This window comes from Quercus suber, unplaced genomic scaffold (assembly GCF_002906115.3).
Source record: "Quercus suber isolate HL8 unplaced genomic scaffold, Cork oak 2.0 scaffold_24, whole genome shotgun sequence".
Lineage (NCBI taxonomy): Eukaryota > Viridiplantae > Streptophyta > Magnoliopsida > Fagales > Fagaceae > Quercus > Quercus suber.
Window position 1 is genome coordinate 66686 of NW_027069489.1, and position 14845 is coordinate 81530.

General features: G+C 35.0%; 1 protein-coding gene across 1 annotated transcript; it reads right to left on the reverse strand.

The window, feature by feature from the left end:
* Positions 1 to 11942: 11942 nt before the first annotated feature.
* LOC111988041 (uncharacterized) lies at positions 11943 to 12627 on the reverse strand. The gene is made up of 3 exons (XM_065766602.1): positions 12413 to 12627; positions 12151 to 12267; positions 11943 to 12069 (listed from the first exon to the last, which is right to left on the reverse strand). The coding sequence occupies exons 1-3, from the start codon at positions 12610 to 12612 to the stop codon at positions 11943 to 11945; spliced, it is 444 nt and encodes a 147-aa protein (XP_065622674.1). The 5' UTR covers positions 12613 to 12627.
* Positions 12628 to 14845: the final 2218 nt, after the last annotated feature.

Sequence of the window (14845 nt, forward strand, 5' to 3'; positions counted from 1 at the left end):
GTTCCCCAGCTTGTGCTCATGTTTTAACAATCCACACCATAGGCCTTGTCCACCAACTCTGAATTTTGGTCCAAGCACCATCCTGTGGAGGGCTAGACCATTGCCAAACCTAGCCATGCAGCCCACAACATGATCACTACCTATATGCATTTGGCCCCATGCTTTGTCAAGCATTCCACAACCAAATTACATTATTTCCTCATCGATCTAATGTCTTACACTCGAGTGGTCTACTGCAGCCTAGCCTTGCACACAAGTGGCACACCCATTGCACCACAACTTGCCCCTGGCCAAACCACAACTTGCCCATGGCCAAGCCTATGCAAGGATAGCAGGACAATCCAACACATGCTACACTTATGACTTAACATATACACCCGCATGTAATTACTAATAATATAAATACATTTAATATTTATATTAATTACTTTAAGTGGTTCATAAATTATTTAAGTATAATGAGATTACAATATTATTTTATTAAGATTTATATGAGAAACAATTAATTTATAATAATAATAATAATATAAAAAAATTATTAAAAAATCTTTGCATTTTTATTTTATGAAAACAATATATGCATTCTTGAGTTGGCGTGAAACATGTCTATATATCAATCATTATATCATGCAATTTTTAAATTTTAAAACACACATCGTATGATCAAATCAGACTCTTATTATCTTTCAATTTTGTCTATATAATAAAACACTAAAGTTTACAAATTTTTATCAGAAAAATTATTGAAATATTAGAGAAAACTAATAACAACCGCATGTCATTTATGATGAAGAGGATGAGCTTCAAGAGAATGATTCGAAGTTCTTGCAGAGTGGTACTAGATAAGAGATAGATCTTCCAAAAAACGAGGTTTTTTCTAATAAGCCCATTCATTTGGGACCCGGCAGATCCACTTTTTTTCCTATTCAAAGATCCACCCTTTGTCTCTGTGTTTTCACATTGAGAATTCTTTGCAGATGAAGAGATGCCAAAAGGGCTTCTTATTTACTAAACAGACCTTCCTACATCTATATAAACGCTGGTTTATCAAGAATATACAAGAAAAGCACCTCGAATTGTTAATCAAGCTTTCATGGAGTGTTGATTAAAATCATAAAAAGTAGATCTCAATCCTCCTTTATTCAATCCTAAATGTGAATTTTTTATTACAAATTATTCTAACATAGAAATTATGAATATAGACCACTTCACTACTAACCTTAATTTTATTACATGGACATTTTCATAAGAAACAACTATTGTGAAAAAAATAATTTTAAAATTAAAATTCATTTTAATCATGTAATTTATGAATATAGAATACTTTACTAGCAATCTTAATTTTAGTACATGGACATTTTGGCAAGAATAGAACAAGTTCGAGCTCAAGCGCATTTTGGTAAGAATAGAACAAGTTAGAGCTCCTTGCCTAAAAGCAACAATCCCTAGATGGGCAAGCTTGGCTTCTATAATACTAAATTGTCCCATTTGATAACTTCATGTATGTTATGGGTTTAATAAGAAATTATATGTCCTTTAATATTGGTTAATGGAAAAGAGGCTTTACAAATACCATGATGGTTTCATCATTGGATCCTCGTGGCGATGGATAGGGTTTAGTAGGGCTTGCTCCCTAAGCCATTTGGACATCCTGGGATGAAATGACAAATGTTTTTAGGAGCTTGTCATCATTGATTAGCATGTCAAAGAGTTTCTCTCTGTGGGTAAATTCTATATAAACTCTATGCTAACTTGCCCTTGCCTTGATTAACACATTAACCTTCCTTCTACTTCCTCTTTTTATCTCTTTTGTCATTTGGTTGCTAGGTATTGAGGATTAAGGCTACTATTTTTGAGTTAATGAATACATGCTTAGGGGTGGCACCAAATGCTGTTCAGGGTGGTCACATGACCACCATGACTTATTTTTTTTTTTAATATGCCTTTAAAAAATTTAATTTTAAATTAATATGGGTCTTTAATGAGTTTAATTACCCTAGGGGAAAAAAAAAATAAATTGAACATCTTAAATAACAATTTGTGCCCATTAAAAATTAAATTCAACCTCTTCAAAATTTTGGTCTGTTGAATGTTGAACCAAAAAATAGTGAGAAATGTTATGTTCACAACATTTTTCCAACACTTTTGTAATAAATCTTAAGTAGCAGATTGTTACCGGCGGACAAAAAATATATTTAAGTGGTATGTTCAAATTAGAAGTAGAACTAGTAAAAACTTGTCACATAGGCTTTGTTGTGTAAGTATTGTAAAAATGTTGTGGACGTAACACTTTTCAAAAATTGTCCAAATAAACAAATTAACCTAAAAGCCCAAATCAAAGTTTAATTGTAATTTTTTAAATTGTGTTTTCAAATGACATATTTTAAAATTGCTTTTTTTTTATTTTTTTAAATGCACACTTTTCAAATAGTTTAATGATTGCTTAATGTTATACATTGAAAAAGATGTAGCTAATAACATTGATAGTGAAGTCATCATATAATACAACGATTTTAAAATATGAAAACTTGTGAAGGAAATTTTAAAATTTTATGTATTTATGCTTTTTTTTTTTTGATGTTAATATATTCAGGAAGTATATGCTAAAAAGTAGAGGACAATCCTCCTTTATTCAAATCTAAAAATTTCTTTTATTGTGAAAAAGAAAAAAAAATTAATAAAAACTCAATTTAACTAGTTAATTAAATTAACCTTAAAAAAAATCTAACCCCATAATTTATGAATATAGTCCCCTTTACTACCAACTTTAATCTTACTATATTGGCATTTACAGCATTCTCTTTGATACACATATAATACCACGGGCCCATCTCAAAACCACAGGCCCATCTCATCTGACTTTCTTTGGGCCTCAACCACGGGAGTCCTCTTTTGTTCCAACTGAATTGTGTGCGCTGAGCAGCATTCACATCCGGTATTTTCAAACTATTCTATTTTACTATCCTAAAAAATTACTTTATCAATTATCCCATACCATTTTACAATATACCAAACATCTCAATTTTTTATTTTTCTATTCTACTCATTAAAATAATATATTTACACATTAAAATAATATAATGGTGCTACAGTACAATCGTATATTTAAAAAAAAGTAGCTACAGTACCATTAAAATAATAATTTGTGATATAGAAAGTTGTTACAGTGCCATCCTATATTTGCGATGACACTGTAGCACTATGCCAAAAAAATTTGGCATATCCCATGTTTACCAGTCCGGCTGTGGGCTACTTTTGGGCTGAATTGTAAATTAGAGCTTACATTTGGCATATTCAAGTGCTAGTGTGAATGCTCTAAGTGAATCACGTTCTGCTCAAAACTCCTCACAAGGATCTGTCTTTAATGTAGAAGAAACACGTGTTACCCATGATTCCATTAGGGTTCCTCATCCTTTAAACCTGCGTATCCTTCCAACATGGACTCGAAAACTCAAACCTATAATATCCAGTAATAGTACATGGGTGGAGCAAATTTTAGAAATAAAACGTGATTCATCGTCCATTGTTGACTAGCCAGATTTGTCTTCTAAATGTTATCAAGTTCTTTAAGGTGATGGAGGTGCATCATATGTATTGGTGGAGGCTGATAATTAGCCCTGCTAACAACAATGAGTTGCATAGCATGGAACTCTTGTTTGTGGGCTTGAGAATCCACATATAGGTAGAGAGGTTGTAGAGATAACACGGGTAAAAGATCCCTCTGTAGTGTTTTTAGCCGAGACACTGACAGATGAAGCAAGGCTAGAGATTGTTCAACGAAACATAGACTTTAAGCGCCAGTGGGTGGTTCCTAGGGAAGGCAAAGGAGGTGGTTTAGTCCTTTACTGGAAATCGTTGATTAATTTGATAGTTGAAGCTTCAGGGAAGTATTATATTGATGTGATCATTGACAAGAACACAGAGAATGCATGGCGATTGACAGGTTTTTATGGGGAATCCGAGATAGCAAGAAGAATTGAAGCATGGAATAAACTCAGGTCTCTTAACTCTCAACTTGATATTCTATGGTTGTGTGTAGGCAACTTCAATGAAATCACTAGACAAGATGAAAAGGTCGGTGGTGCAATCTGGCCTCACAACCAAATGTAGCTATTTCGAGATGAAATCAATGAATGCAAATTTATGGATTTGGGCTATGTGGGCCCGAAATTTACATGGAGTAGGCACTTTGAAAATGGCAAATCAATTTGGGAAAGATTGGATAGAGGTTTGGTGACAAACAATTGGTTTTTGAAATTTCCTGGCTCTTGGGTATATCACTTATGGTGTGGTTCATTTGACCATTGTCCCCTCCATGTTACCTTTGTAGATTTAATTCCTCCATCAAATAAGAAGCTTTTTAGATTTGAGGAGATGTGGCTTTCAAATTCTAGATGTGAGGAAATAGTTTGATCGGCAAGGAATAGTACAAGTGGAGCAAGTATTGAGGTAGCCTTAGTAGCAAAGGTGGACAAATGTGGTAGGGATTTGGCATGGTGAAACCAAAATGTTTTTGGGAATGTAAGAAAAGAGCTAGACCGTTTGAAGAAGTTGCTGGTCTTGGTCGAATCGGTAGTAGTACTTAGTGGCAATAATCATCAAGTTCGACAATTGAAGGCAGACATTAATGTGCTTTTGGACAAAGAAGCTATGATGTGGGCACAATGATCACACTTTTTGTGGGTGAGAAATGGAGATAGGAATACAAACTAATTCCATAGTTGGGTGACTAAGAGATATGGAAGGAATCTAATTGTGGGTATCAGAGATGAGTAGGATGCACGGTGAGAACAACCGGAAGAAATTGCCATTGTAATAATAAATTATTATAAGGATCTCTTTTCCTCATCTAGGCGGGCTGATTCCACAAATGTGTTGGCATGTGTACCAAGTGCCATTACTAATGAGATAAATGCTTCACTTTGTTGTGACTTTGTTGAAAGTGAAGTATATGCTGCACTAAATCAGATGGCACCTCTCAAAGCACCTAGTCCGGACGGGATGCCACAACTTTTTTACCAACATTTTTGGGGTACAGTTGACCATGATGTGACATCTTCCATTTTGTCTCGGCTGAATTCAGGTAACCTACTGTTAGATCTAAATCATACATTTATTACTCTTATCCCTAAGACAAATTCTCCAAAGTATGTACACTAGTTTCGCCCTATTAGCCTATGTAATGTGTGTAGGGGCCTTTTTTGTATTGTGCGTTGGACTGGGCTACCTCATGCGGTAATGAGCCCGAATGTTTCTGAGTAAGGGAGTTAAGATCGGTCCAACTGTAACTTAACTTGGGCCGACTTATGCATAAACTATATCTCGCTTGCCAGAAGTGTGCTTACGGCAGACAGAGCTATTTCAGATGAGTTACATCAGAAAGATATAATAATAGCAACAAAATAAAGTGCTCTGACTATTTAAAGGAAAATGACCAAGTAATCCCTACTTATGAAACATAATTACAATCATAACAATGTCTTTTATGAAGAAAGTAAAGGAGAAAGAAGATAATATGAATTAATCAAGAATGAGTATAAAAATCAAGCTTAAGTTCGGTCCGCAGAAGCAAAACCAAAAAGGGGAGAACGTCTCCTCTCAATGCAAATAATCTCTCAGGAAAGATCCTGTCGTGGGGATTAATGACTTTGAGGGAACCGGACCTAAATGCTTAATGCCTAAAAAAAAAGAATCCTCCTTATGTTGTGGAAGAGAGCAGGATTTAAAGGGGGAGAGAGGGAAATCGACTTACTGGTGCATGCCTATTATATTATCTTTCTTTTGTTTTCTGTTTTCTCTCTTATCTTTTTTTCTTTCCTTGTTTTTCTTTTGTTTTCTTTTTACTTCGTAATACCTCTGTTTTTCGATCCCCTCTACAAGGCACGACAAGGGTCTTCTTATAGGGCTTGCCATGACAGGATTTTACCACTTTACCCCTTAATCGCCTTTGTCTAGTCTGGGCGTACTTGTCGACCACCAAAGAGTTCGTCTATGTACCACTTACCCTCGCCAGACAAAGGCAGGTTTGTGTCGTTTGTTAATCAGCTGTGGCACCCTTTCCTGCCACAGTGTAAATGTTTTCTCTCTCTTTCCCTCATGGCATGCACCCAACGGTTCCCCCCTCAACCTTCCCTCTTTTGGGTGGTCTGTCATCCCAGCAGAACGTACCTCCCAAAAGGGTTTGGATAGGAGCCACAGAATAGGTCTTTTCCCCTCTCCCCACCATTAAACCATACCCCCCTTACCTCTTACCTTTGACCTATGATCCCACCATGTCCCATCTTGGCTGGGTACAGGTTGGTGGTGCCTGGGCCTTGCGCGTGCTTCCCTTTCATGTATGTCCAAAATCTGCCCGCTGCTTATGCATTTGTCGCGGTTTGGAGCTTTGTTTAAACAATCTGCCGCACTTCTTTGTTCTTTTATGTGGGCCGTTTCATAATTCACTGTTTCTTTTAGGGGCTGGGCTTCATTTGATATTGGGTTTTACATTTCTCTTAGCCCATTTCTTGATTGCCATCATGTCCTGCTATACTATTCTGTCATTCCTACATTAATGACTTGGTCCTGCTAGTCCTCTTTTAGACTTGCTGTTTACCCTCTTCCCCAAAGGGCTTTGCATGACCATGGGTTTTCTTACTTAGGGGCTCCAGTGTCCCTTTGGACATCCTCGGCTCATTTACTTGTTTTGGGCATCCTCGGCCTTTTTCTTGACTTTGTGTTCACATGGGCTTTTACTTACTTTATTGGGCTTCCCTAGCCTAATTACTTCGTACTCATCCTTGGGGTTTGTGGTCCTGCCAACAATCCCCTACTCTCTTTGCTTACATTATTTTGAGCCTGTCGCAGCCCATTCTTATTTTTTCACATCATACACTGCCCATGGGTTTGTTATTCTCTCTTTTCGGGACTTTCGAGCCCACTTGCTTCCTCAAGACCCATTTATTTATCTTATGGACCTTTGACCCATTATTCCTGCCGCTTGGATTTAATGGTTTTATTCTATGTTTGCCACTTCTATTTGCTGCATGTGTTGCTGAGTTGGGCCTCTTTCCTTCTATTTGTGTTTTACAAAAATGATCCTCAACAATGTGTTTTACAAAATTTTTTCCAAAGTGCTTGCCAATAGATTGAAAAAATTACTTCCCACTATTATTACAGAGCACCAATTTGCTTTTGCGAATGATAGATTGGTCTTTGATAATATTCTTGTGGCTTTCGAGACCTTACATTGTATGAAAAAACAAAGTTCTGGGTCACATGCTTTTATGGCACTTAAATTCGATATGAGCAAAGCATATGGCCGTATTGAATGGTTTTTTCTTAAGAAGCTTATGAGGAAGATGGACTTTAATGAAAGGTGGATCAACTTTATTATGCTGTGTGAAGTCCGTCACTTACTTGGTTTTAGTGAATGGTGAACCTTGTGGCATGATCCACCCCATCAGAGGAATAAGACGGTGACCCTTTATCCCCCTTTCTTTTCCTGCTATGCACTGAAGGGTTGAATAGGCTAATCAAACAGGCTGATTTGAATGGGGATATTCGTGGATTCTCCTTTTGTAGGAGGAGTCCAAAGCTAACACATCTATTTTTTTGTAGACGATAGTCTTCTTTTTTGCAGGGCAACTTTGGAGGAGTGTGGCAAAGTCTTGGAGATTTTGGATATGTATGAGGAGCTTTAGGCCAAAAATTGAATAGGATTGAGACAACTCTATTTCTTAGTAAATCCATTGCTGTTGATGTTAAATCACAAATTAAAGAAGCATTGGGTGTATCAGAGATAATGCATTATGAAAGATATTTGGGACTTCCATTGCTTGTTGGTAAGGGTAGGAAAGCAAGTTTCAATTATATAAAGGATATGGTGTGACGAAAACTTCAAGGATGGGAGGAGAAGCTACTCTCTCAAGCAAATAGAGAAATTTTGATTAAATCTGTTATTTAGGCTATTCCTACCTATACTATGGGTTGTTTTAAAATCTCTCTAGGATTATGCCATGAGATTGAGGCGTTAATCAAGAAATTTTGGTGGGGTCAAAAGGGTGACTGTAGGAAATTTATTGGCTAAAGTGGGGATGAGATGACCAAGTTTAAAATGGTTGGTGGGATGGGCTTTAGAGACCTTGCCCTTTTCAATAATTCACTCCTAGCAAAGCAAGTTTGGCGACTATTGCACAATACAACTTCCCTTTTCTACGAAGTTTTTAAAGCCAGATTTTCCCCTAATACCTCTATTATGGAAGCAGCTATTTCTAGGATGGGTTCATGTGCATGGAAAAGCATCTTTAAAGGTAGAGATGTCCTACAACGTGGTGCTCATTAGTGGGTAAGCAATGGTGAAAAAATAAAAATTTGGCAACATCATTGGCTGCCAAGGAAGCATCCTCTACACCCATGGAACCCTTTGAAAATTCAACTTTGGATTTACTTATTGACCCAACTACAAGACAATGGTTTGATGAATTGGTTGATATATTATTTGCACTTGATGAAGCTAAAATCATCAAGAAAATCCCACTAGCACGAGTTGCTGCTGAGGTTAGTGATTTGGCCCTACTCACATGGTGGAAAGTACAATTGTAAGTCTGGTTACAAGTTTCTAAAGGAGGAATCAGATTTGCTCTCTTCACAGCAACCTTTATGCCATGATAAGCATCTTTGGAGAGGGATATGGTCCCTGCATGTGCTACAAAAAATGAAGAACTTACTATGGTGAGCTTGCCAAAATGCCATGCTAACAAAGGAGAACTTTGTGCGACGTACCATCATTGAAGACCCACGGTGTGACCGTTGCCTTGGTACCTCAGAAAATCCACACCATGCGTTATGGTCATGTAAGGGACTTGATATCACTTGGGCTGACTCGGAGCTATGGGTTTTCGAAGCTCAATCCAATTTCAAAATTTCAAGGAAGCTCTCTCATGGATTATGGACAATATCCTAACCTGTTTGCTGCCACGGTGTGGGTTATTTGGTCTCAACGGAACAATGTCCGACTCCATAAACCAGAATGCCCACTCCATCAGATTACCCCAATAGCTCAGTTCCGTTCATCAGTTCGCCACAACTGTCGATGGAAAGCATCACTGCCGGAGCTTGTGAAGATAAACTACGACAGAGTAATTTTTCCTAACTTCAACAAGGCTAGGATAGTTGTGGTTATTAAAGACAACTAAGGATCGATTTTAGCTTCCTGTTCAAAAAAACTACCAAGGGCCTACAGTGGAGAGGAGATCGAAGCATTGTTAGGGGCTTTTGCTCTTTCTTTTGCTTCGGACATTGGCTTCTCAAGAGCTGTGCTTGAAGGAGATTCACGGACAGTGTATAGAGCTTTGATGGGTGATGATTTCTCATTGGCTTCGTTTGGTTTATTGATTGAAGATGCGAAGTTTGAGGCACAAAAAATTTGAACAATTACTCTACTCTTGTATTTTTTTTTTTTTAGGGTAACTTTGTTAAGAGAGATGGTAACTTTGTTAGTCATGGTCTAACTAGATATGCGAATTTCAAATTTTTTGATGTAGATAGAGGATGTTCTACCACAATTTCATGATATTTTTCAAGCCGATTTAGAAGGCTTATGTTCATAAAAGTTTAAACTTTTCCTTCTAAAAAAAAAATTCAATACACATAAATAGAAAAAGGGTATAAAATTTACATATTTTTACTTACAAATTGTTGACTTACTTCCATACCAAGGAATAGTCTTTTCTTCTATAACAAGGAAACCCAAATTAATTTTTCATTTTTCAACTAGGAAATCTAATTGACTTTCCAAGTTAGAATTGGAATTTGAGACAATTTCCCAACAAAAATGACCCATATTAATCTGCGTATAATTGTGTAAATTTACAAGATTTTATATTAATATTCAACAAATTAAAATAATATAAATAACATAATAAAATAATATATTTAACACAACAACCAACAACCACAACCATTAATACTTTAAAATACCTTTTTTATAACACTCTACATTAAAATATTATTTTTTGTGTTGAGTTTTGAGTTACAATAGGATGCTATAGATAGCAGCACACTGTAGCCGAAACTCAAATACTTTTATCTTTAATTTCTTTATTGTAGAAGTTGTTTTAAGGAAATTGGTTGCTAAATTGGCTTTTCCTACTACTAATGCTCTAATCATGTAAATTTACATTGATATTGTTTATTTTGTATTTAGTTTTTTTAATTTTTTTTACGTATTTTGAAAATAAAGAAAAAGAGTGAATGCCAGTTATTATTCGTAAAGAAAGAGAAATAATTAAAAAAATTAATATTTTAATGAAATATATAGTCTAAAATAGATAATTTAATGTGTGTTGTTTTGAAAATTGATTAGGTCAAATAGAAAAAGAAAAAGAAAAAGAAAAGATTTTTAGGCTAAAATAGACAAAAAAAAAAAAAAAAAAAAAAATATGTATTTCGAAAATAAAGAAAAAGAGTGACAGTTATTATCTGTAAAGAAAAAGAAATAATTAAAAAAAATTAATATTTTAATGAAATATATAACCTAAAATAGATAATTTAATGTGTGTTGTTTTGAAAATTGATTAGGTCAAATAGAAAAAAAGAAAAAGAAAAGATTTTTAGGCTTATAGACAAAAAAAAGAAAAAAAGAAAAAAGAAAAAAAAGGACGAAATGCTATTATTATTATGAAAAATAAAAAATACAAAATCAAAATTGATTTTAAGCAAGCAATTTATGAATGTAGACGACTTTGCTTGTAAGTGGTAACCATAATTTTACTACATAGATTAGTAAGAACTGAAACGAGTTGGAGCTAGACTCATGTGTTAATGTCCGTCGACTCTCAAATTTTGTCTCAGCCACCCTTTTCTCCTCTTTAGAGGTTTTGTCGCCCCCATTTTCAAATCAAATCTACAGCTACAACCAATTCTTCATCTACTTTGCTTTCTTCAAATATACCCAATTCTGCTCTGCTCTGCTCCACAGAAAAAATGTTTAATCTCTCAAAACAAAAGTCGTCTCTAGCATAACAGAAGAAATGATGGGTCTATCTGGGCCGCACGATCAGACCCATCTCTCATCCTCGCCTTCCAATCATTTCCTCCACCACCACCACCACAGGTCACAACTTTTCCTTATTTGAATTTATATTCCTTTTGTGTTTACTATGTTAGTTGGAACTTGGAACTTAGAATTTTCAATGAAAATTGTTCTGATTGTTTATAGATTTAAGAAAACTCGGCCCCAGGTGCTGAAATCTCTGGCTCATGTAGGTGCACTCGAGAGTGTTGGATTTGCATTTATGTGATGCTTGTAAATTGTAGCAATACCCAATTATGGTGCTCTTAACTTAAACCCAAAGAGTATTACAATATATTGTTTGGTTATTATTCCATTTTGGGGTTTCCTAAATGAATTGTTAACATTAGACATTATTTTAGTAACTTTCCTAACTTACCATTTTCTTTATTTGAGTTCAAATTATGGAGTTTAATGTTGTCATCTGGTGACTTTCTATTGCAAGTCACCTTTAAAAAGTTGAGATTCTTAAGGTGGACAAAAAAAAATTTGAGATGGAGGGAGTGTATGATTTTTTTTTTTTTGGTTGATAATTCAATAGTTGGGGAGAGGGATTTGAACCTGTTATGTTGGAAACACCAGGAGGTGCTAGTTGAGCTAGAAGGTTTTCGGCAGGAGTGTGTGAATTTTGAGTATCGATTATTGCTGAAGTTTTTGGTTATATGTTGCTCTTGCTGATTGTGAGACCACGCTAAATATTGACATGCTTGTTAAGATTTGAAGTGGTTTTACTTTGTGGCTAGTGTGGAAGGAACCTCTTGCACCTTTATGGACATTGAAAGGCTTGGATAAATTGAAATCATTAATGCTTTATGAAGTTTTTTTTTTTCAAACATAAAGCATGTCAACATTCTTTGCATGTGGAAGGCAAACATTGCGCATTATTAAATTAAGCATAGCGATTTTGTATGAAGCAAGTTGATTGCCTTACCACCCAAGGAGTCCTCCTATGACCACTTAAGACCTTTAAGCAACGTCCAGTTTGACAATCAATTATCTTTACAGTATGGTCACCACTGCAAGAATCGAAACAGAGGGAAGTTCAATAACAAAGGGAGGCCTGAAATGGAATCAGGAAACAACTAGTGACAACTTACTGTGTAGAAGCAAGTGTTCTTCCATCAGGACTGAATGCTGCTGCAATAGTTGACCTTGGAGGAGGCACCAATGGGCAGTACTTAGCGGATAAATGGCGCAATGTCTCTGCCTCAACCCTTAAAAATAACAAAAAAGAGCTTCAGAAACAAAGATGGCTCCTCTGGATAGGATAAATGAAGTAATGCTCATTCACAAATTGTGTGCTTCCATTTCACAAAATTACTTAGAATAGAGAGATAAAGAGTGAAATTGGTTGTGTACCATGAAAGAAGACCACGTCTTGCATCTCTGGTTGCTTCAGTTTTGGGCCCAGGTTTAGAAGCTTCTCTCCACCGCCTTTTTGGCACATGCTTTGTTCTAGGAGAGATCTCCCTCAGCGCTATCAAATGGAAAACATTTCTACCACTGAAAATATGGAAATGCCACTGTATCAGAGATGCATCGTATGAACATAAAGTCATGAAACTTCAACAAAGCTAGTCTGCTAAAGCTTATTATCTGTCGAATCAAGCCTTCCAAAAGCACTGCCATATGTCATTGAGATATTGCATTATTTATACAAAATAAAATCACTCATGCACTGTAATCCAACACACCCACCCCTCCAAACCACATCCACCACCAAGACCAAACATAGAACATAAAAACCTATACAAGCAAAATAATTAAAAATTCTAAACTACAGGAGAATTGGTTGAAATTTCCTTCTTCCACTTCTTTTTTGATTATTTTAAATTCTATCTTCTGTAAACATTAGCCCTTGTTAGCTCTTTACATCTTTACAGGTTCAAGCCTTGTGTATACTTTCCTTGTACTTGGGTTGTACCCATTTGTTTTTCTTAATAAATTATTACCTTATGAAGAAGAAAATCAATTAAATATTTGGGTATTCCAAGAAAAAAAAAATTAAAAAGTTTGGTTACAAATTTGGTTATAGTCAATGGTTACAACTCTTAAAACATTAACATGCTACATATTTTGAAAATCTAACATTTGGATTGTATGTTATTTATGTTCTTATCAATCATGTCAAATTTTATGTCAATTAGATATTATTTACATACGATCTATAAACTTATTTGTTATGCATACTTTTAGACTACAAGAGCTTAAAATTTAAACATTTGGTTGATAATATAGCTATTGATCTTTGATTTTTTGAAAATTTTGCAATCATAGAGAATGTAAGAAAAAAAAAATGTAATCTAATGTGGATTTGTCAAAATTCACATTTAATAAAAAGATATTAAGTGGAGTTGTAGTCATTGGCTACAACCAAGTTTGTAGCCAAACTCTGTCCCAAAAAATAAATACTCTATGAGTTAGATTAGTTTACAAAAAATCTAGCCAAAGTGAAAGTTCCCAAAGTTTTTTTTTATAAGTAATGAATCTTTATTAAAACAAAGAAATACTTCACGTTCACGATGATGAGCACAAAGGCTCTCAAGCATTACAAATTTCAACCATCAAATCTAAGAGAAGAATGAAACTCAAATATGGTTGCTCAATGAGTAAAACCCCAAACCCAAGACCACTCAAACAAGGTGAAANAATAAAAATTCCCCCCCCCCCCCCCAAAAGAAGCTGATGATCAATGTATAATTTTTTAACACAACTAAGTTACTAACAACTTTTACTTCATACTTCGTAAACATTCAATTGGGTGTGTAGTAAGAGGTTGGGTCACCATAACTTAACTTGGATATAGTTACAGAGTACCACAGCACATTAATGGTCTGAATTTATGTGTTTCAACTACAAATTGTTTACATAAAAGTGTAAAAGATAAAATAAATAAAAATCCCTTTCAAAAAAAAAAAAAAAAATCCCCCAAGGGAGAAGATGATTGATATATAAGTATAATCCATTATTTACCTTCATCATTCAATTGGGTCTGGTTAGGCCACCATAACTTAGTTGAATTGTTGAAAGGCATTCAATTGGGTCTCTCTGAGGTTGGGTCACCATAACTTAGTTAAAATTTAGCCAATTATTTTTATACATCTGTAATAAGTATAAATTATTGAGGAGTGAGTTTTTCAACAAGATCCTTCAATAATTATACCTAATTGAAAAAAAAAATAAAATTTGTGTTTATATTTTGAATTGTTCTATTTTTTTGGGAGCAATATTTAATGAAAATTTTAATGAGCAGGTCCCACATATATATATACATGATTCAATGATTCAAATTCATGTCCAAGTGCAACTTTAATAAACGTGAGCTCCTTCCTTTGGAGTAAGAAATTTGGATTTCTTACCAAAGCAAACAAGGCATTAATGGCTTGGGGATGTCCTTTTGGCTGTAGTGAAAGGCATTGATGCGTACACGCCTAGATGAAAAAAATGAGAAAGAAATTTTTATTATTATTTTAAAAACAGAATTAATTTTGTGACTGTAAAAGCTTTTATCATGACCATCTTGAAAATGTGAAAGTAATGCCAAAAATGGAATATTGATAGAGATTGTGAAATGACATTGCGTGACTTAAAGTTGTGCAAAATTTACTCATACTTACTGCTTTCTGTGCCTATCTCTTTCTGTAAAAAATGGTATCTTTTAAAGTAAAACCAGAAAGTGGCAGTGGTAGTGACGACTGAGCAGTGAGCGGTATGGGAGAGAGTAAGAGTCGGAACATATTCCTCTATTATCTGTTTGGTTATAGATTGATTGAACCAGATAAAAGGGTTTCT

Excerpts from the sequence above, each read along its gene's own strand:
- LOC111988041 (XM_065766602.1), bottom strand. The coding sequence starts at position 12,612 with ATGACTTTATGTTCATACGATGCATCTCTGATACAGTGGCATTTCCAT. Across the intron at positions 12,268-12,412 it reads AGACGTGGTCTTCTTTCATG|GGTTGAGGCAGAGACATTGC; the intron begins GTACACAACCAA and ends GTTATTTTTAAG. Across the intron at positions 12,070-12,150 it reads AGAACACTTGCTTCTACACA|TGGTGACCATACTGTAAAGA; the intron begins GTAAGTTGTCAC and ends CGATTCTTGCAG.